Genomic DNA, 23,330 nt, shown 5'->3' with positions numbered 1-23,330 from the left:
AGAGGAAGAGGTCATGAATGGGAGCGAGTTTGTTGCAGACAGATCCTACATTCCAGAGTGCACAGGACGGGGAAGGTGAGGGAGAGGAAGGATGAGAGTAAGGTTGACAGGATTGGATGTTCGGGAAGAGGGGGGAGGACAGGGTGATATGTAGTGGAGGATGGAGCGACAGCGGATAGAGGGGAAAGGCTTGGGTCTGTAGTGTGGAGTAATGATGTGGAGAGCCATGTGGGGGGAGTGTTGAATGGAGAGTAATAAGGCACAGGAGATGTAGTAATTGAGACCTTGCAGAGTCATGAAGTAGAAGAGAGGGCCAAGGACCAGTCAAGACTCATTTACAAGTCTTCATACCGGTGATGACCGGAAAAGCTTTGAATAGGCTGGAAAATACAATGAATTAAATAGAGGATCATCTCTATCATGCTACAATGTCTTTGCAACATAAAAAGAGGTCTCGTCAATGAGAGAGATTAAAGTACATTCCTCTCCTGGTGACAGGATAATATAAATATATATATATATCATCCTATACAGACCGATATGACAGGAGCATAGGATACCAGACTAATCTAAGATTACCCAAGCACTGACCTTTAAAGTACATTCACAAACCATCAATCCACAACTTGATCAGTACTGAGAAGAATAATATATGATATCAAGTTAATCAGAACCAGGGTGAGACGTCCAAACTCCTGTTATATTTAGCTATAAGAATACAATTCTGTGAGGAATAACGACTACATTCCAAAATAAACCGCACACATCAATGTCACCACTGCCAACTACTACTCCTCACAAAAGGAGACATAAGGGTGGGATCAACCAATGGACAATTCTGTTCCAAAGTTAAAATCGCCCAACAAATAAATCGCTAATTCACCAAACTAAGATTTATTTAAACTTTGATTTATTTCAGGCAATTTGGGTTGATTTTATTCTGCTGCTCAAAATTGCTGCTTTTCCCATTCATTTGATTTGAATGCATTTGTCTATTGAGATGGATGGGAAAAGCCCAGCCAATCACAAGCAGTGTTTACATGCTGGCCGCTTGTAATTGGCTGAGCAGGTTACTGACAACCAGCCCTATTGATAAAAATGGCATTAGCAGCAAAGCAATGAGATACTGTTACAATCTGCACCAGCTGACAGACATGCTGGGACTAGCAGCTTCCCCAAAACTGTACCTACTTAATTAACAGAGCATGTTCCCCTTCATTTTAATCTGCAATGCATTCTAAAAAACAATGGTTTTACACTTTAGAAAGGCTGATTATAGTCAAATGAGAAATAACTTGTGTGAAACTCTAACTGGGCAAGAATGTTTTCTCTTAACATTTTGCTAAATATGTCCACTGATAGCATTACCTGCACAGCAACATTCAGCTGAGTATAGTCTGTATTGTAATCTCCACAGATCTGTTTATATTCGCAGCACCTTGTTCAGCCTCATTTCGATAATTTGCAGTAAAGCTCTATGGTTGCTATTTGCTGTCTAATGTGTGGGTCCTATCAATTATATTGATGGTCTTTGAACCTACCATAATCTAGCTGTAGCACAAAGGTTTGTGCTAATATAACACCCAAATGCTGATTAGAAATATACCAAATTACTGATCAAAGTTTAGTGTAGGAAGAATACAAAGATTCTGTGCCAACATCATCACAGCATCCGTCCGTTACACACCTGTCCCGCACGTGTGGGTGACGGTGGGCGAAGGAGGACCTCTGAGAACAGGGGGGAAAAGCACGTACACCATGGGTCCACCCTAAATCCATCGCTGCCAACTTCTGTGTGCCCCCCGAATCAAATGTAACCCACTGCAGATATGTAGCTTGTTCAGTAGTCATAGGTGAGCCTAATACGGGGTATAAACAATACTTTCTGTACATCAGTAGTGTAGTCTACCAACAATGTAAAACCGTGAATGCAGAATTTTTCTACTTCAAAATCAGCATTACGTCAATGCAGTCTCTAAAGTTTCTTTGCATCCAAAACCTGTGAGGCCTCCAATAAATGTTGTCATACTATCTTTCCTTCAGATCAGGAAATGTGGTTTTCTAGATAAACCTAATATGAGCGTTTCACCAGTAATACTGACTACATGAGCAAAATGTAACTTTGTATCATCCGTAAATAGTAAAATACGAAGCATTGCACATAGTTCTCCCTATATATCTGTAGCAACAGCCACTAAATGACAGAAGTAACATTTCAAACTATTGTGGATACAACATAAAAGTAAAATGCCTTGTTCACTATAACTCCAAATTTCCAATGTAGGTTTGCTAAGTGAGATTTCATCACTAATTCCAAAAACATGCCCCGCAGCTCTTAGTCAATGACTGAAAGGCTGCATATATAAGGCAAAAGCTGAAATGACAAAGCATAGCAAGCGCATAATTTGCTTCCAAGCTTGACATGTGACAGGACTGGCCACACCTTCCTGTGTGAACCAACCAATCTGTACAAAGCTTATCTATTACCCAGGTATCAGCAAGCCTGTTACAGATTTCTGCTGATAGCATGTTGTCACTATAAACACAATTACTTCAGAAACATTAACAACGGGTTTGTTATATATTAATCATCAACAGTGGCTGTACAGCTGGACCTTTCAGCTCCTAAGTAAATATAATTTGAGACATCTTTTAAACAGATCCCCTCCTGGACCTTGCAGGTATTTTCACCATACTCAAATGTCTTTTCCAGCTCTCTGTGTCTCTAAGCTACAGCCATCCAAAGGTCTTGTCATAGAGAATGTTCTATTAAATTAAGAGTACTAATTAGATGTTGCTTTTGCCTTCCAAGATATTAATTGGACTTAGCTAGAATGAATGCATTTCTAGTGATATTCCTCTTCCAGCGGTGTCTAGAGAGAGAGGGTCGTATTAAAGAAACCACAACAGAGTGTCACTGACAATCACTGAGAGACGCGACTGATGGGCCGCAGCCTGAGAGCTGCGGACAGCTGTTGTCCTCGTCGCTATGGCTGTGCGCGGGGGGCTCAGCCATTCACTGACAATTATTCTACTTTGTGTTCTGCGTATTTACATTTCGTCAGGCTGGAGGGAGGGGGGGGGGGGGGGTAAGAACCCGTCATAATCATTGAGTTAGACTGAAAAAAGCTGCTCAGTGTGTCTGTGCTTCAGGCGTCTGCTCTCTGAGGACACCAATAGCCGCTGCCTGCAGAGCCGCGACCAGCGGTGCCCGGTAGCCCGAGGATAGTGGTTTTATAGGACTTGTTCTCTCCTCCAATGTAGTCATTTTTTTAATGAGGTGTTTGTGCAGAGATGGACCCAGCTGGAAACCCATTCACTGAGAATTACTATTTGCAGCTCATGATAAGAGCAGTGCAGAGAATATACAAAACTTCTGCTCTGTCATCCAGTCTCGGCCACAACTCTGCAACCTGCCTCCATTAAATATGATGCGATGCAAAGGTCCCAAATACCATTCACAGGAAGACGAATAGACCACAGGCAGAGATCTTGTATTTTATTTGTAAATCCAGAAAGAGGATTTATTTTCTTACTAATGTAATGTTCCCCCTGTTTCCTGATGAATAAAATGATGATGCTTGTGCTGGTCATGATGAGCTGGTGACTGCAGTACCTCTGGTGGGCTGCGATTACCGTGGTGGCGCTGTTTTGATTGCTGGGGAAAAGCTGGTTGCAGAGAGAATTGACTTTGTATAAATTGTGAACAGAAGTTTGGCAATGGTAACTGTTGTTTTCAAGGAAAGGGTTTTTTTTTTTTGATGTTTTTTCATTTTAAGATATACCTCAAACTCCAACTTAACAATCCCCAGCTGCCTTTACAATTTTTTTCTGGGTGCAAACTGCTCCTTCTGTTTTGCAAAAATGACTACTGGACTTCACCACAATGCAGATATACTCCCATATAGCCATGCAAAAATATAAATTACATACACTTTCAAATTTGTGTTTTTACGTATCGGGAGATTAACAATCCTCACCAAGTTCTAAAATTTAATAAATCAAAATGAAGCAGCCATGGGTAAAAAAAGCGCCTCATGATGCAGGAGCTTTGTAGAATCACCTTGGGCAGCAATACCTTGAAAAGATCATATTCAGTGATGGTGCATCAGTCTCTTACATTGTGACACATTTTGGGCCAATCCTCCGTACAACACTGCTTCGGTTCATTGACCTTTGACATTGGTTTATACACCGTTCTCATAAGGTCCCACCACAGTATCTCAATGGCGTTGAGGTCCAGACTTTTACTTGACCATTCCAAAACCCTCATTCTTTCTTTTTAGGCCATTCAGTTGTAGATATGCAGGTTTGTTTAGGATCGTTGTCCTGTTGAATGATCCTATTTTGGCCATGGTTCAGTTGGTGACCAGATGGCCTCACGTTGTCCTCTAGAATACTCCAGTATACAAAGGAGGTCATCCAGGTCCTGCAAAACAACTTCAAATCATTACCCTTCCAGCACTGTTAGTATGAGGTTCTTGTAGTGATTCGCTGTGTCTGGTTTTCCAGGAACATGGTATTATGTATTGAGATCAAACTAATCCACTTTGGCCTCATCTGGCCAAATACCAATGTTTTGAAAATTGTGTGTTTAATTCAGATGCAACTTTGCACAGTCATAGTGGTGTGTGATTTTCTTGTAGGAAAGGGTCAACCTCCCATTAAAAGCCATAGTCGTTCAGATGGTAGCAGTTACTGTGTTGACCTGTAGATTCCTGGGTGTAGATTTGGGTTTCTTGCAGAGCACGGTTTGGTCTCCAATGTTCTCCATTTGTAAATCTTTCACTCTGTAAATGATTCAGACTGATGAGCAGCAACAATGTTTTCATCACTGTAGACATCTCTTCTCCTTGGCATAGTGTTACCACAAACCTGAATCTTACAGACCGAACTGCCAGGAGCTGTATATAGAGGTGGTGGCGCATCTGATGATTAGAGAATGATTAGAAGCTCCTGCTGCAGTAAGGGTACACTTACTTTTTCACACATGGCTTATTTTGTATTGAGTAAATAATGAAAAATTAATCTGTTAAGGGGTTATTTGTCACATGATATTAGAGTCGTAAAATATTAGGACGTGGTGCGGACTAAATTATTATGTCCTAATATGGAAGACAGATAAGGAGTGTACATTCTTTTTCGCCTGAATGTATATATAAAACTCATGTTATCCACACGTTCTATTAACATTTTATTACTACAGTCTATAGTTACAATTCTCCTACTCACTGCCTGCAAATAAATGATTTGATGTTGGAGGTGAAAGGAGGGTCTTGTATAAAGTGGGTGGTTATATATCTAATGTGCAGTGGTTGTAGTCTGTGACTGTCTCTGCTGATGATACCAGTCATCCTCAAACCTCTCTCCTTCATTCCTGTCCTGTGTGCCCAACTACCTTCCCACCATCTTCACCTGGACGTCTCAAACATAATATATCCAAAACGGAGCTCCATAACTTTCCCTCTATTAATGTCACTGCCCCTCACATCGTCTACCTCACACTCTCCCCTGTTGGCGTCAGTCAACATCACTCCCCACACATTCAGTCACTCGCAGTCTTGTCGGCTTATCCTTCGTAACATGGCCAGAATTTGACCCTTTCTCGCTCTGGACCTAACCGAAGCCCCATTCTCTCAGCATCTCCCACCTTGACTACTGCAACCTTCTCCTTGCTGGCCTTTTTCCATCTGCCTCTCTGCACTATAGTCAGTCCTGATTGGAATTCAGTTTACCTACAAAGCCCTCACCAACACATCTCCTCCTTCTCTGGACCCGTTAAGAGATAGACCCCAGCTCAACTTCTCCACTCCTCCCCTCCAATAACCACCACTCACTTCCATCTCCAAGACTTCTCCTGTGCTGCTCCCCCATTTATGGAACTCACAACCTACAATCTTTCAAACGCTCTCTCAAAACCAACCTCTTCACTATTTCCTACCCCTCCATGACCACAACCTCTACTTGCTCCATCTGCCACGTCCATTTGTATCTCAAGTACCCCCTACTGTCTCTGCTTTCCCTCTCCCACTAGATTGTAAGCTCTCCTGCACCTTATTTTCCTACCTCTGTGTATGTCTTTGTTTATTTTCTGTTTATGTGAATGTTATGATTTTCAGTATTACTTGTACTCCCATGTTTTGTTATTACGTTCATTAGTATCCGGTTACTTGTATGCCGACTGTCCGGCGCTGAGGGAGTCTGTGGCATCTTACAAATAGGAGATGACGGTGCCCTGGTCTTTTAGGTGTCCTCACATCACTTTCTCTACAACTCGCACCTACACAAAGCTGATTTGTGAGGCTGAACGAGGGACCTTTCTGTCCATTTCTTGTTCCTTTTACCTTTTCTGCATGGCTCATGTCCTCCTTAATTCTGATCTTATCCCTGTGCTTGAAATCTGGGTCAATGCACTCATCTTCTAACAGCTGCATGTTCATAGTCAACAACCAAGCAGCTGTACGATCCAGGGCATTGGGGCTCACGAGTGAGGGGGCCTAAAACGAAACATACAACCATAACAAAAGCAAACCATGAAATAAAATAAAAAAATATGAAACTGGCAGCAAAATAAAAATGAAAATGACGTTCATTGCAGCGCTGTACAGATCTCATGTTAGCTCAGCGCTATGCACTTTTCAACCCTGCGGCCCTCCAGTAGTTGCTGAACTCTGCCAGTGGCATGCTGGGACCTGTAGTTCAACAGCGGCTAGAAAGCCATAGTTTGCTTGTGGCAGTTCTGCAACAACCAGACAGCAATCATGAAGATAAAAGAGCAGTTGCACAGAATCAGATATTTTAAAGCTCCCCCCTAGGACCACGCCAGAGCCAATATCACCCCGCCCCCAGCATTCCCCTAGAGAAATATAGATTTTTGCTGGGATTATTCTTCATTCATGTGCAGCTGATCTCTTATATTTTAGGTTGTAATTTAGAAGCCTGGTGAAGGTGAGATACAGTGAACATGACCTGGACACAGTGCTAAAAACGCTGAATTTTCCTGCCCAAAATAGGAGAGAACCTCCAAAAACAATTGTTGGTTTTGCCTGAAATGTTGATGTAACCATGATACAAAGGGTCGCTTCAAAAGTGGCAGAAAAGTCATCCCCCAATAACATGAGCCTTAATGAACCGTTACACCAGCTTTCTTCACTTTCTCTGCATTGACTAAGGAGCAGGCTCAAATTCCTCCCTTACAGATGCCTTTCGGGAATTAGCCCAGGTGTCACCATAGGGATCAATGATCCTCGAACCTGCAGACATTTCCCTGCGATTTCTGCACTTGGAACAAGACGCAGGGAAATGGAAGGAAGCGTTTGTGTAAACGGCCTCTGTGTAGAAAGCGGACCCTCACACACACAGGGGTAGATTTACTCCCAGAAAGGAACAGTGGAGGTGTTGCCTATAGCAACCAATCAGATTACAGTTATCATTCCCTAGAATGTACTACATAAATGACAAGTAGAATCTGATTGGTTGCTATGGGCAACACCTCCATTTTTCCTTTTTAGAACTTTTAGTAAACCTACCCCCAAATACAGATTGTAGTATTGTTCAAATCGATAAGAAAGTAGAGTCTATTCAGAACCTTTATAAACGACCCAAATAATGTACAGCATTAAAAAGAAATGATGGTATAATATATGATAAACATGCAAGAGGTGAGTAATAATAACTATCCTTTAGACTAGGCTCACTGCTGATATGGAGAGATGCAGCGCGGTTTCACGCAGAAGGAAAGGCCTAATGAAAGATCGCGGCACAGAATTCGCTCAGAATATTCACATTTTTAACATCTGTAGTAAGAGGAAGCGGAGGAGCAGATCTTATGGGGAAAGAGATTTGTAGAGGTGGCTGAACCCGCATGCGTATTAACAACCCTCTTATCTCGGTGTAGTTCCATGCTGATAAATAAATTAACAGGGTTAATCATATACACTATAACAAACCACAAGCTAAATTACCGCCGGTACAGGGGCACAGGAGATGAAAGAATGCTCCTATATCCAAGACAATAATTGACTCTAAACATGTGGTTTATAAGTGCCGCCATTATTTCTGTGTGTGCGGCAGTTTGAGCCTCATAGTACCGATAATCACCGTGATAGGAAGGTTACAAGAAGACATTATGCTGGAGCACAATTTATTTGAAGGAACTTGATAAATTGTCTTTTTTTTTTATCTCTCTACACCTTTAGAATGCGCTACAGTGATACTATCAAAAACGTTCTCAGTTTACAAGAAATACATATATGAGGAGCCCCAACTGTATGTAAATGTCAATATTAGTGTGTGATCATGGTAATAATTTGGGGAATACATCTCTCAATCTCTATCATATTCCTCACAATAAAAACATTAACAAATTTAACTACCAGATACCATACTGACACTTCAAGAGTGGGGCACCTAATATTTAGTTATAAAGAGATCCACTTGTCTACAGGATTACAGGCTTGGGGTATATGATGGACAGGGGAATCGGGGTCCTGCAGGAGGGCAGTTTGGAAAATAGGAGGGATGAGAGAGACGGAGGAGTCTGGATTCTACAGGAGGGCAGTTTGGAAGATGTGAGGGCTGGGGGAATTGGGATCCTATAGGGTAGTTTGGAAGATGTGAGGGCTGGGGGAATTGGGATCCTATAGGGTAGTTTGGAAGATGCGAGGGATGGGGGAATTAGGATCCTGTAGGGTAGTTTGGAACATGCGAGGGATAGGGGAATTGGGATCCTGTAGGGTAGTTTGGAAGATGCGAGGGATGGGGGAATTGGGATCCTATAGGGCAGTTTGGAAGATGCGAGGGATGGGGGAATTGGGATCCTGTAGGGTACTTTGGAAAAATGCGAGGGATAGGGGAATTGGGATCCTGTAGGGTAGTTTGGAAGATGCGAGGGATGGGGGAATTGGGATCCTATAGGGCAGTTTGGAAGATGCGAGGGATGGGGGAATTGGGATCCTATAGGGCAGTTTGGAAGATGCGAGGGATGGGGGAATTGGGATCCTGTAGGGCAGTTTGGAAGATACAAGGAAAGCTAAATGCGCAATTTTGAAAGGCGTGATTGTTCAATCACAAAACTTAAATCTGCAAGATACTTAACTTCTGACACAGTATCTAATGTCAAATGTGGAATTAGTCCCCGTGTGCAGCAGGAGTATACAGGTCAGTAAGTGTGAAGCAAACTGCATTGTTAGATCTCTGAGTCTTTTAGAGAACCAAGCACCAACATAAAAGAACTAAACTTAAAAATTTTAAATGATCAAGAATAGTTTTTCATACAATAATTGTACTTGAACAGGAAACAAGTCATACAAAACTCCTAGCCCACAAACCCAGTAAATGTAGCTGTCTTCTGTCTGCTCCGTTCCCGTGTTACCTGTAGTACATCTATAAGAACACTTCTCTTCCCTGCTGGGTAAACTATTCCAAGCACGTACGTTTGGCAAAAGAGGCAGGATTGATTTTTATATCAATATTTGCAGAATTATTAATGCTGCTACAAATTCATTACAGATAAAAGAACATATTACCATATAGTGTGGATTGTCTGCACTGACATTGAACGACCCCGAGAGGCCGCGGTTTGGCTTTGCTTTTGAAATATTCCTTCTCTGCTAAATGGGAGCCCAGATATTATACGGAGAATTCTCAGCAAAGTTCATCCCCATCTGCATTCTGTGCCTGTCGCTGAGAGTACAGACGGCCGTCTAGCTGCGGAAACTTACTAGGTGAAAATATACACAGGGAGATGTATCAATGGCCACAGTGAGAAAGGGTTATGTTATAATACTAGGCCGTGTACAAGTCTTATAGAAACCTTAAACAATTCCAAGTTGGAAGATGACCTGAGAAAACCATTATACATTTTTCTCTCTTAGTTGAAAAACATATAATCAGATTATCTGTAGCATTAAGAACACTTACCCAATGGAAACAGCAAGCCCACATAACTTGCTATTTAATGAATATTAATAAAAAAAATGTAAGTATTTTTGTAGCATGCATCTGATTTTTCTTAGCTATACTTCTACAATCATTATCTCCTTTTAAAAAGCTCTCTGGTTGCCAAACAAAAATGGCTGCCAGACAGAGTCAGTCTGCTACACAGACACAGGCTCATGGCTCTCAGCAGGTCATATGATGGCAGAAGGGATGGGAAGTCACAGTGCAGACAGAGCTCAGATGGGTGTACCAAAGCCTCTCTGCTCACATCTTGTACCATGTGACTGTGGTTACCATGGTAGTCCAGAATCATAAATCATTAATAGCAGCCTGAATAAAAAAAACAAGGAAAATGGTAACTATCAAGATTCTTCTTATAGCCTTCCTCAGTGATGTATGTAAAAAAACACTCCTGAATTTTCCATGGAATTGCTGCTTTAAGCACCGAAGTCATCGCGTTTGGTAGTTAACGAGTACTTATGGTCAGGGGCTCAATGGAAAGAACACAAGTATTTGGAGCAGGCAGCAACTCTTAAATGGTGCCCTAACACAAATGATCGCTAACTAGTGTGGGGCCATTGGAAGCCGTTACTAATTTGGTTGATGTATTAAAGCACAGAAGAAAAATGACCCTTAAGGCTGGTTACTCACTGGAGTTAAGAAAACACAGCCACCAAATTTGATATGTGGTGTGTAAGCAGCCCGTGGATGGAGCACACTTTAGTGATCGTGTCCAAATGATGCTACCGTTCCGTCTCGCCCAACTGGCGGTGTCAACGGAAGTGAGCCTGAGGTCCTTGGGATCATTTGTATGCTTGTTCTGTAAGATTTTTAATGCTAGTGCGTAACTGGCCTTAATTTAGTTTACTGGAGAACAAACTGTAATTTCTTAAAATTATTTTTCCTTCAGACACAAGTTGAGGATCAAACACTTACAGTACATGGATATAAGGAGAACCGATGTCTGCTAAAGCGGAGATAATGTCCTAATAAGAAGCTAGGGAAAGAAAATTCATTCTGCCCAGTAGAGCTGCCTGTGATTCTCATTCACCGCATTACCATATAGCTGGATGCCTTGAACAACGATGTCCTCAGAATTAGTATTGATTACTACAGTACACACACCATGCATGCTACATTTACTAATGTCAACACTTGCAGAGTTATTACTCATAAATCAATAGCTGTAAACAAAAGACCCACAGTCTGATTGATGGTCTGAGATAGAGAAGCTTGATGAGATGACGGCGTACAAGAATGTCCTCAGCCAGTTACAGACGAACCACTCCTGACACGATGGTGCGGGGGAAGTGAGGGGACATTTAATGAAGCCTGAGCGTTCCTTTCATGGCTAACAGGGAAACTTTGACATCTGCTTTAGGACTATATTCCTTATAATCACTACGTTTATTTACTGTCATTTCACTCAAGATATATTTAACTCTTTTGGCTTTGGACTACACCTCCAACATGACCTGACCACTGGACATGATCATAATACAATTCTATTACACTGTATACAGACATAGGACACTACACCCCCAACATGACCTGACCACTGGACATGATCATAATACAATTCTATTACACTGTATACAGACATAGGACACTACACCCCCAACATGACCTGACCACTGGACATCATAATATAAAGTATATATTTTATAGAACAGAAAGGGATATTTACTTCTTCATTAACTTATCCATTTCTAACCTAGATAAAAGATTTTACAAATTCAGAGTATTTGTATAGATATGAAGAGACAATTAATGCCCACCTATCTACGGCAATCGCTGAGTCTAGCACACAATCTCATGGCATTTACATTTACATCACTGTGACTACATTATTACACTGTAAACTATAAGCCACTATTTTCCATATATATCACTGAAATCATAGAGCTAAATTCTAGATCTGCTCCCAGTTACAGACACGGCCTCATGACTAAGTAAGTATGTGGTAGATAGTAATACGGCATCTGGAGATTATACCATCGTGTTATTAATCCCAGTACCGGCCGGTATATATCACAGTAATGAACAGCACCGGCGGTGGGGATTACAATAACTGTTAATAAATCACCTCCCTGTTTATTACTTTGGTATTAATCTCTGCCTCAGATCGGCCTGTATAACACACTGTTGCTATGTCCGGGTGAGAAGTTCCAACCTACGGTTATCGCTCTGTTAAATATTTATGTCCGTTCTGTGCTGCTCACAGCGACGGCTCCACAGCTAAAGGCCGAGCGAGGCATCTTCTGCCCATCCCTCCTTTCTGCACGAACGACCTTGCAATCAAATTGTACCAGCGGATAAATCACTGGCTGCTGTGATAACGCCACTCTATGTAGTTATCATTTCTATTGTGACAGGTTGTAATGGAAATAAAACGCCACTTTTGTCCATTAAGAGGCAGATAATGGTCCCCTTTAGAATATGACTCGCAAGATGCAATGACGATATCTCCATTGGATTCAGTTTAGAATAAGTGGTAGCAGTATAGGCGTAACCCTGCGGTGAGGAAAGGATTTGTCATATTACGAAACAATTACTGTACAGTAACTAAGAAGCATTATATGTTATCATTGTTATGTGCCGGTATCGCGATATCCTTCATAGAACATACTTGTAATAGACAATTAGTGCTCTAGAGCTAAAAACAATTATTGAAAACAAAATGTTTTTCTGAGAAGAGAAAATGAAACACCAGATATTGGGGAAGTAGAATCGCTCAATAAACTTGTGTTAGACAGATGGATATTTGTTACATGAACGTCTGAGCACCATTCCTCTTCCCCTTGATATCTGGAGTGTTCTGAAAACTGTGACCAACGTCTATTTCTCACAGACTTTATAATTACATCTCATCCTCCAATGACTGAATGCCGGGTTCCTCATCCCAAGCATGCCGTCTTCGTCTGCCGTTCAATTAAACGGTAAACCAATGAACCGAAGTTCAGATGGACTCAATTACAAGCCGTTTATTTTATCTGCTCACAGGACCCGAGTGGTGAATTTATTTCAATATTTTTACAGTAATCTGCTCAAACAGAATATAGGTCAATGACATGTGTATTCTGGAAACCTGTCTATAGGGCGCATCAGTGGTGGATTCAAGCTCTTTAGAACAAGTTTGGGCATTCTAATTCCCCGTTTGCAAACAGGTGAATTCCAGTAATGATTGAATATAGAAAATAAACCGTTATAGTTGATTCAGTTCCTCAAACACAGACACCCCTGTACAATCCAGGAACGGTCCACTGGATCTACATGAGGGGGTACACAGCACTGAGCCAAATGCTCACAGCTCAAGCCGAACATCAAACGTCCACCTGGACTTTCATGGAGCCCATTGTGTCTCACAGCAAATGTTCTGGCAAGACCCTTTCCATGGCAACTGGTGGTCCTATTCACATGCCACTCATATTATGGAACAAGTCCTGATCTTACAGAAACTTCTTTCCATCCAAACCATTTAGCACAATGAACACATTGACCTTCTAGAAGACATAATAAAAGTACAATGGACTATCTATAACATAGGTAAAATAACTAACCTGTTTATGTACTGTCCTTTGTTTCATCTCTGGGCTGTCACCTTTGGAGGACGATGACTGTTGCCTCATCCGAGCTCCACTGCCGGGCCAGTCCGGGGAAGACGACATCATGCTTCCACTTGACGGCCTCGGGTAAGGTGTCGTGTTGAGTAACGTTGGCGGTGTCCTTCCCCTGGTCATCGGTGGTGGTGGAGGCGGTGGTTGATCTATTCGCCTCTGAGGACCCGAGCTGTTTTGCCTTGGCATGGTGGGCTGACCAGTTTTATCAGTCAAAGAAAGCTGCCTCCGAGACATATCCCCGGACCGCCGGCTGAAGTCCTCGCTGCTGCCCGGATTAATAAAGCCATGTTTGTTTCCGGTTAAGTCCTCACTGTTACTATGGGAGCTGAGAGAGCTATGACATTCCGAACCAGAGTCTCCTAAGCCCCGGGGTGAAACTGGCAAACCTGCTGCCATCTGGTACACGGGGTTCTGGAATGATAAAGGTGCTAAGAGCTGTGGTCTGCCCAACGTGGCATCTGCGTTCGGAGTGGTAGGCGTCTGCCCCGTTCTTCTGGCCGTCGTCATAGTCATTAAATTACCTTGCGGAGTCCGTGCCGTCCAAATCGCTTGTAACTGACTAAAAGAGGTCTGACTGTCATTTAAAGAGTCCCCGATGCCCGATGTGTTTGTGCCGATATCCAAAACCCGATTGTCCTGGAGGTCAACCATTGACAAGCTCTTGCTGCCATTGGTTATCTGCACGTCGGGCTCGTTGGCCTCCGAGTAACTGGAACTCCGAGCAGGAGAGGGCTGAACCCCAATGGACCTTGTGACAAAAAATAAGTCCTTGTTTTCAGGAGTTGGAGATGGTAACCTTGTGAAATCTATTAGACTATAGGGAAATAAATGAAATAGAGGGAGACGAGCTGTCAATACTACCTTGTATTAGGTTATAAAATATCAGATAATCAGATGTTCTGCAGTCCTCTCAGTCAATGAGATCAATATCTTATAATTTAAAGACCCTGCTAGACTTAGGAACTTGTGGCTACTAGTCGCTGTGGAACTACAAGTCTCAGCACTCCCTACTTATCTGTGTTCTATAATGACTCAAGTACTGGGGCTGGAATAGAGACACATATTCTTACTAGTAATATCCATAAGCTGACAACCTGCTCATGGAGATGGGACTTCAATATTTCCAGATAGGGTTTTACAACCGTACAATGCACCAGATCTGCTGCAACCACTTACTGGGTCTGCACGATGTATGTGTTTTATGTAAATACCACACACTGCCTCAGTGCCATCACTGGGTCCTAATGTAGTGACCTGCTTCATTCTCCTGAACATTGGGTTAGCGCAGCAGTATGGCAGCCTGCACAGGCACAGCTTAGAATTCAGACCCCGTATTCTGCGTGCACTGGAGTGGGAATGAGGCGTTTCAGCCGTGTCTTATATGCATTCCACTCACTGTGTGCTGAACACAGCTGGAAAAATAGGGAGCATTTATCCCCCAGCTAAATGGACAGTTTGTACACAGACTGTGGTTACAGCAAAGGACAAAACATGACTGTAGATAAATATGAGATTGTGAGCGGGGTGCACTGTGCGGACCGTCACCCCCCGTCCGTCTGTCTCTTATGTACAGATCCCTGAACGTGGAACCTATAAAACTCGGCTGTTAATTTGAGACATGAAGAAAATAGGAGTCTGGGAACTTCTGGCTAGGGGATCACATTTAAATAGGTGCCCTGTGGTGATTATTGGAAGGAATATAGAGGCAGCGATTCTCGAAACTTGTGAAATCTGTTTACTAATTAAGTCTTACTGAGAGATGCAGTATGCTTGTGCTATTCCCCCCCCCCCCCCCTTTCAACCTCTACAGGGTTTAAAGATAAAAATCTGTCCTCCAACCGTCAGTCTGCCCCCTAGTGGCTGGTGCCCAGTGCAATATTCTAATATTCTATAGTGCATTCTCTATAGCCCTCTCTGCACGAGACATCTTTTCAATATACATGGTCTATAAGATGAGACTTGGGCAGTACCCCTAGGAACTGGGTTGGGAGTAAGTGACATCACCTTTTATTTAGCACAACCAGCCCAAAAATTAAATACCCACCCACACAGCACTGCTCCTAATAAAACGATCTTAACCTTTATCCCGTTAATGTTGGCATTATTCATGAAATGTCTGCAAACTTCCAATCTAAAACCTATTAGAGGCACGGATGGCTCAGAACTGGGGCCGCGTACGGTATTCATCAGCCTACGTGCAGATATAAGGACATTTTTAAACAGTGTACCACATGCTGAGTGGAATTAGGGATGAAAGTTGTAATTATAGAGACAAGTCTTCCGCCTCATTCTTTCCGAGTTTCTCCTAATTAAATTGTTAAATACAATGTAGCCTGCATTTAACATTCCTACGTTATCGTTCTTTTGATCAGTTTAATTACATTTTATTAAGGGAACGTAGAAAGTTCCCCAGTGGAGGTGCGTGTGTGTCTGTTTTCACCGAAAGGCGAGTTGCCTCGTTCAAAGCCACTTACCCAGCTCAATCTAGATGAACTTACTGAGAATAGTTTAGTGGAGAGAGATATGATTGGAGGGTGAGGGGAACAATGACTGGGGTTCTGCATACATTTATATATATCAGCTGTTCTGGAGGGTGAGGGGAACAATGACTGGGGTTCTGCATACATTTATATATATATATCAGCTGTTCTGGAGGGTGAGGGGGCAATGACTGGGGATCAGCATACATTTATATATATCAGCTGTTCTGGAGGGTGAGGGGAACAATGACTGGGGTTCTGCATACATTTATATATATATATCAGCTGTTCTGGAGGGTGATGGGGGCAATGACTGGGGTTCTGCATACATTTATATATATCAGCTGTTCTGGAGGGTGAGGGGACAATGACTGGGGTTCTGCATACATTTATATATATCAGCTGTTCTGGAGGGTGAGGGGGCAATCACTGGGGTTCTGCATACATTTATATATATCAGCTGTTCTGGAGGGTGAGGGGACAATGACTGGGGTTCTGCATACATTTATATATATATCAGCTGTTCTGGAGGGTGAGGGGGCAATGACTGGGGTTCTGCATACATTTATATATATCAGCTGTTCTGGAGGGTGAGGGGGCAATGACTGGGGATCAGCATACATTTATATATATATCAGCTGTTCTGGAGGGTGAGGGGGCAATGACTGGGGATCAGCATACATTTATATATATCAGCTGTTCTGGAGGGTGAGGGGAACAATGACTGGGGTTCTGCATACATTTATATATATCAGCTGTTCTGGAGGGTGATGTGGGCAATGACTGGGGTTCTGCATACATTTATATATATATCAGCTGTTCTGGAGGGTGAGGGGAACAATGACTGGGGATCAGCATACATTTATATATATATCAGCTGTTCTGGAGGGTGAGGGGGCAATGACTGGGGATCAGCATACATTTATATATATATATCAGCTGTTCTGGAGGGTGAGGGGCAATGACTGGGGTTCTGCATACATTTATATATATATATCAGCTGTTCTGGAGGGTGAGGGGACAATGACTGGGGTTCTGCATACATTTATATATATCAGCTGTTCTGGAGGGTGAGGGGGCAATGACTGGGGATCAGCATACATTTATATATATATCAGCTGTTCTGGAGGGTGATGTGGGCAATGACTGGGGATCAGCATACATTTATATATATATATCAGCTGTTCTGGAGGGTGAGGGGACAATGACTGGGGTTCTGCATACATTTATATATATCAGCTGTTCTGGAGGGTGAGGGGGCAATGACTGGGGATCAGCATACATTTATATATATATCAGCTGTTCTGGAGGGTGATGTGGGCAATGACTGGGGATCAGCATACATTTATATATATATCAGCTGTTCTGGAGGGTGAGGGGAACAATGACTTTGGATCAGCATACATTTATATATATATCAGCTGTTCTGGAGGGTGAGGGGGCAATGACTGGGGATCAGCATACATTTATATATATCAGCTGTTCTGGAGGGTGAGGGGACAATGACTGGGGTTCTGCATACATTTATATATATCAGCTGTTCTAGAGGGTGAGGGGGCAATGACTGGGGTTCTGCATACATTTATATATATCAGCTGTTCTGGAGGGTGAGGGGGCAATGACTGGGGATCAGCATACATTTATATATATATCAGCTGTTCTGGAGGCTGAGGGGGGCAATGACTGGGGTTCTGCATACATTTATATATATATCAGCTGTTCTGGAGGGTGAGGGGACAATGACTGGGGTTCTGCATACATTTATATATATCAGCTGTTCTGGAGGGTGAGGGGGCAATGACTGGGGTTCTGCATACATTTATATATATCAGCTGTTCTGGAGGGTGAGGGGGCAATGACTGGGGTTCTGCATACATTTATATATATATATCAGCTGTTCTGGAGGGTGATGGGGGCAATGACTGGGGTTCTGCATACATTTATATATATCAGCTGTTCTGGAGGGTGAGGGGACAATGACTGGGGTTCTGCATACATTTATATATATCAGCTGTTCTGGAGGGTGAGGGGGCAATCACTGGGGTTCTGCATACATTTATATATATCAGCTGTTCTGGAGGGTGAGGGGACAATGACTGGGGTTCTGCATACATTTATATATATATCAGCTGTTCTGGAGGGTGAGGGGGCAATGACTGGGGTTCTGCATACATTTATATATATCAGCTGTTCTGGAGGGTGAGGGGGCAATGACTGGGGATCAGCATACATTTATATATATATCAGCTGTTCTGGAGGGTGAGGGGGCAATGACTGGGGATCAGCATACATTTATATATATCAGCTGTTCTGGAGGGTGAGGGGAACAATGACTGGGGTTCTGCATACATTTATATATATCAGCTGTTCTGGAGGGTGATGTGGGCAATGACTGGGGTTCTGCATACATTTATATATATATCAGCTGTTCTGGAGGGTGAGGGGAACAATGACTGGGGATCAGCATACATTTATATATATATCAGCTGTTCTGGAGGGTGAGGGGGCAATGACTGGGGATCAGCATACATTTATATATATATATCAGCTGTTCTGGAGGGTGAGGGGCAATGACTGGGGTTCTGCATACATTTATATATATATATCAGCTGTTCTGGAGGGTGAGGGGACAATGACTGGGGTTCTGCATACATTTATATATATCAGCTGTTCTGGAGGGTGAGGGGGCAATGACTGGGGATCAGCATACATTTATATATATATCAGCTGTTCTGGAGGGTGATGTGGGCAATGACTGGGGATCAGCATACATTTATATATATATATCAGCTGTTCTGGAGGGTGAGGGGACAATGACTGGGGTTCTGCATACATTTATATATATCAGCTGTTCTGGAGGGTGAGGGGGCAATGACTGGGGATCAGCATACATTTATATATATATCAGCTGTTCTGGAGGGTGATGTGGGCAATGACTGGGGATCAGCATACATTTATATATATATCAGCTGTTCTGGAGGGTGAGGGGAACAATGACTTTGGATCAGCATACATTTATATATATATCAGCTGTTCTGGAGGGTGAGGGGGCAATGACTGGGGATCAGCATACATTTATATATATCAGCTGTTCTGGAGGGTGAGGGGACAATGACTGGGGTTCTGCATACATTTATATATATCAGCTGTTCTAGAGGGTGAGGGGGCAATGACTGGGGTTCTGCATACATTTATATATATCAGCTGTTCTGGAGGGTGAGGGGGCAATGACTGGGGATCAGCATACATTTATATATATATCAGCTGTTCTGGAGGCTGAGGGGGGCAATGACTGGGGTTCTGCATACATTTATATATATATCAGCTGTTCTGGAGGGTGAGGGGACAATGACTGGGGTTCTGCATACATTTATATATATCAGCTGTTCTGGAGGGTGAGGGGGCAATGACTGGGGTTCTGCATACATTTATATATATCAGCTGTTCTGGAGGGTGAGGGGGCAATGACTGGGGTTCTGCATACATTTATATATATCAGCTGTTCTGGAGGGTGAGGGGGCAATGACTGGGGATCAGCATACATTTATATATATCAGCTGTTCTAGAGGGTGAGGGGGCAATGACTGGGGTTCTGCATACATTTATATATATATCAGCTGTTCTGGAGGGTGAGGGGAACAATGACTGGGGTTCTGCATACATTTATATATATATCAGCTGTTCTGGAGGGTGAGGGGAACAATGACTGGGGATCAGCATACATTTATATATATATCAGCTGTTCTGGAGGCTGAGGGGGGCAATGACTGGGGTTCTGCATACATTTATATATATATATCAGCTGTTCTGGAGGGTGAGGGGACAATGACTGGGGTTCTGCATACATTTATATATATCAGCTGTTCTGGAGGGTGAGGGGGCAATGACTGGGGTTCTGCATACATTTATATATATCAGCTGTTCTGGAGGGTGAGGGGGCAATGACTGGGGTTCTGCATACATTTATATATATATCAGCTGTTCTGGAGGGTGAGGGGACAATGACTGGGGTTCTGCATACATTTATATATATCAGCTGTTCTAGAGGGTGAGGGGGCAATGACTGGGGTTCTGCATACATTTATATATATATCAGCTGTTCTGGAGGGTGAGGGGAACAATGACTGGGGTTCTGCATACATTTATATATATCAGCTGTTCTTACCCAGATAAGTCATTCTCTATTACCATCTTCTGGAGCCCGACAGAGATATTGTTGCTTGTGTTTGGCGTGGAGGCTGAGTGATCGCTTGTGACGGAGGTCTGGACGCTGGAAGGATTGCTCAGTGCCGTGTTCACGTCCCGTAGTATGCGAGGAAGGGGGCCTAGTTTAGTTACTGTGGCCTGTGGGGAAACAGAACAGACATGAAAGATACAGTCACAGTCTTACGTGTATGGGTCAGACGACACAAAGCGGTTCTCTATATACAGAGAACAAATAATGAAACAAGTACTGACCCGCTGTTCCTGCACTGAGATCAGAACAATGAGGCTAATTGCTAAATTCACAAAAGTGGAATCAAATTAACAATTATCTTGCTTTAAGACAGTAAATATTGCAGCAAATCACCTCAAAATTTAAAGTTTTGCCATTTTTTGTTGTTGGGGGACCAATAAAAAATTCAGTGGGAGAAAGGGGCACTACGGAGGCAGGAGGCACAGAATATCTCTGCAATGATTCTGTCATTATGGACACAATTGTTGGTACGTTTCTCCCCCGACACATGAACCATTAGTGACATCCATCCTGACATGAATCTCTGTTACTTAAGATTCAACTAAATGGATTCTTATATTTTGAAGTACATTCTGACAACCAAAAAAAATAAAACATCCTTTTCCAGCCTACAAAATGCCTGGGAATAAATGATTGCGAGTTGGGAGTCTGTGGGATACAGTAAAGACAATACTGGGTGCCGAGCAGCAATCTCACCACTAGGGGTGCTCTAAGTGTGACAATGCTTATTAGTGGACAGTCTAGACCACTCCCTATGGATGGAAGTTACTGTGCATCGTTCCAGATCCTCAGTGACACTTAATCATTGAAGACCCCTGACCGTTATTATGTTGTTTTTGCTGATTGTTAGGGAAGTCAATTACTGTAAACAGCCATTAAAGACCTACTTTGACATTAATATACAGTACATCAAAGGCTTTGTATTGCAGAGCTGAGTAATCTACATGAAATAACTGGTGTGTTTTATATGTAACTAAATGTGGGCAACATGCTCTGTTACTCCTCTGTCATGTTAGGTGTGAGAAGCTTCTCCCACAGAGCAGACACAGAGTGACTGACTGTTATGTAGACTTGCTTTACAGAAATACACTCTGTGGATTGGTGGATTCCTAAACAGGGGTAGTGATATCACAGTAGCTCAAGTGACTGCAGTCTCATGACCTGTATCAGTTCTATCAGCGAACTGTACTAAAGGAACTTCAGTTGTCTATAATGTATGGGGGGGGGGGGGGGTGTAATACTTTACTTTATAACAGTGCAGCATTAGAATGTCAGTGTAATACTTCAAGAGTACAGTTATATGAATGAGCTACAATGCATTGCTTAGATTTGCAGTAGGAAGACTGGAAATGTAAAGTATGATATAGTATTTCAACTCCTATTCAACACAATTGGCATAAGACAAGTGCTGATCGCTGGGATTAAAGTCAATGGTGACTGTCCCCTTTCCTCTCTTCTATGAAACACTAAAAGCAATTCTTTTAATCAAAACTTGTCGATTAGACCACAGGCTTCATGTCCCTTTCTGCAGAAGATTTATTGTTTTATGCTACGTTGTATATTCCTTTGCCCAGTTCCTCTGATCCTTTACAATACTGAACAGGTCCGTGAGAAAGAGGATCCTGTGTAATTCTGGGTGGTTTTCTGTACATCCCAATCCTCTGACCCAGTTGTCTGCCCTTCGTCTCTCTAAGCTTCTCACGCAGCGTTCTTCTCCTCCGCCCAGTTATTCAGCCTCAGGATCAATATCTGAGAGATGAATGTTCCCCATAGATTGCGGAATTAGTTTCCGACCCTCCATTTTCTATCCTACTCTATAGAATCTAATTTAGAATGAGTTTGGGTCTCCCTGGGATTCTGGAGCCTTGTTACACATAGGTACTATAGATCTGGCTGTTATTATCAGAAAAATTATCCTGCATCCTAAAATACAGCAAACAGGAAGCCCAGTAACAGAATATTTGTACCTCTTATTCATCACTCTGGAGCTGACAACTTTTACTCTATCAGTCCTGAAAATGTGGGCTGGGGTTCTAAATGTGCCTGGTGGTAGTCTCACCATGTGGGCTGGGGTTCTAAGTGTCCCTGGTGGTAGTCTCACCATGTGGGATGGGGTTTTAAGTGTCCCTGGTGGTAGTCTCACCCATGTAGGATGGGGTTCTAAGTGTCCCTGGTAGTAGTCTCACCCATGTGGGCTGGGGTTCTAAATGTGCCTGGTGGTAGTCTCACCCATGTGGGCTGGGGTTCTAAGTGTCCCTGGTGGTAGTCTCACCATGTGGGCTGGGGTTCTAAGTGTCCCTGGTGGTAGTCTCACCCATGTGGGCTGGGGTTCTAAGTGTCCCTGGTGGTAGTCTCACCCATGTGGGCTGGGGTTCTAAGTGTCCCTGGTGGTAGTCTCACCCATGTGGGCTGGGGTTCTAAGTGTCCCTGGTGGTAGTCTCACCCATGTGGGCTGGGGTTCTAAGTGTCCCTGGTGGTAGTCTCACCCATGTGGGCTGGGGTTCTAAGTGTCCCTGGTGGTAGTCTCACCCATGTGGGCTGGGGTTCTAAGTGTCCCTGGTGGTAGTCTCACCCATGTGGGCTGGGGTTCTAAGTGTCCCTGGTGGTAGTCTCACCCATGTGGGCTGGGGTTCTAAGTGTCCCTGGTGGTAGTCTCACCCATGTGGGCTGGGGTTCTAAATGTGCCTGGTGGTAGTCTCACCCATGTGGGCTGGGGTTCTAAGCGTGCCTGGTGGTAGTCTCACCCACATGCAATATTTTAGAGGAAGAAACAGTTGACAGGAATTGCTGAGACTACAAAGTCCTACATTTGATTTTCCCCATGAGACCAGTATTAAAACTATTAATACTAAACTTTTGCAAAAATGATGATTTTCATATAAGAACAATGATTTCCTTTAACTATGAATATATCACATACTTAAAACCAGACAGAAACGGTTAAATTGGTCCCCTCCCTTTCATCTGCATACTGGGGCCACTGGCTGTAGGAGATTTAATGCAAAATCAACATGCATTATATAACCATTGGCCTGGTTGACTATGGTTTAAAAA

The 23,330-nt window shown here is 42.9% G+C and overlaps 1 protein-coding gene and 1 long non-coding RNA gene across 2 annotated transcripts in view; one reads left to right on the top strand and one right to left on the bottom strand.

The window, feature by feature from the left end:
* Nucleotides 1-23,330, bottom strand: part of DAB2IP (DAB2 interacting protein) — a 544,763-nt gene that overhangs the window by 24,811 nt on the left and 496,622 nt on the right. Inside the window, 3 exon segments of the mRNA XM_075185680.1 lie at nt 6,345-6,497; nt 13,500-14,373; nt 20,205-20,383. Of these exon segments, the coding sequence (XP_075041781.1) occupies nt 6,345-6,497; nt 13,500-14,373; nt 20,205-20,383 (1,206 nt within the window).
* LOC142101311 (uncharacterized) overlaps nt 1-23,330 on the top strand; it is a 202,524-nt gene that overhangs the window by 80,178 nt on the left and 99,016 nt on the right. The window lies entirely within an intron of this gene.

Source organism: Mixophyes fleayi, chromosome 9, assembly GCF_038048845.1.
Source record: "Mixophyes fleayi isolate aMixFle1 chromosome 9, aMixFle1.hap1, whole genome shotgun sequence".
Lineage (NCBI taxonomy): Eukaryota > Metazoa > Chordata > Amphibia > Anura > Limnodynastidae > Mixophyes > Mixophyes fleayi.
This window is presented reverse-complemented; position numbering and strand designations above follow the sequence as displayed.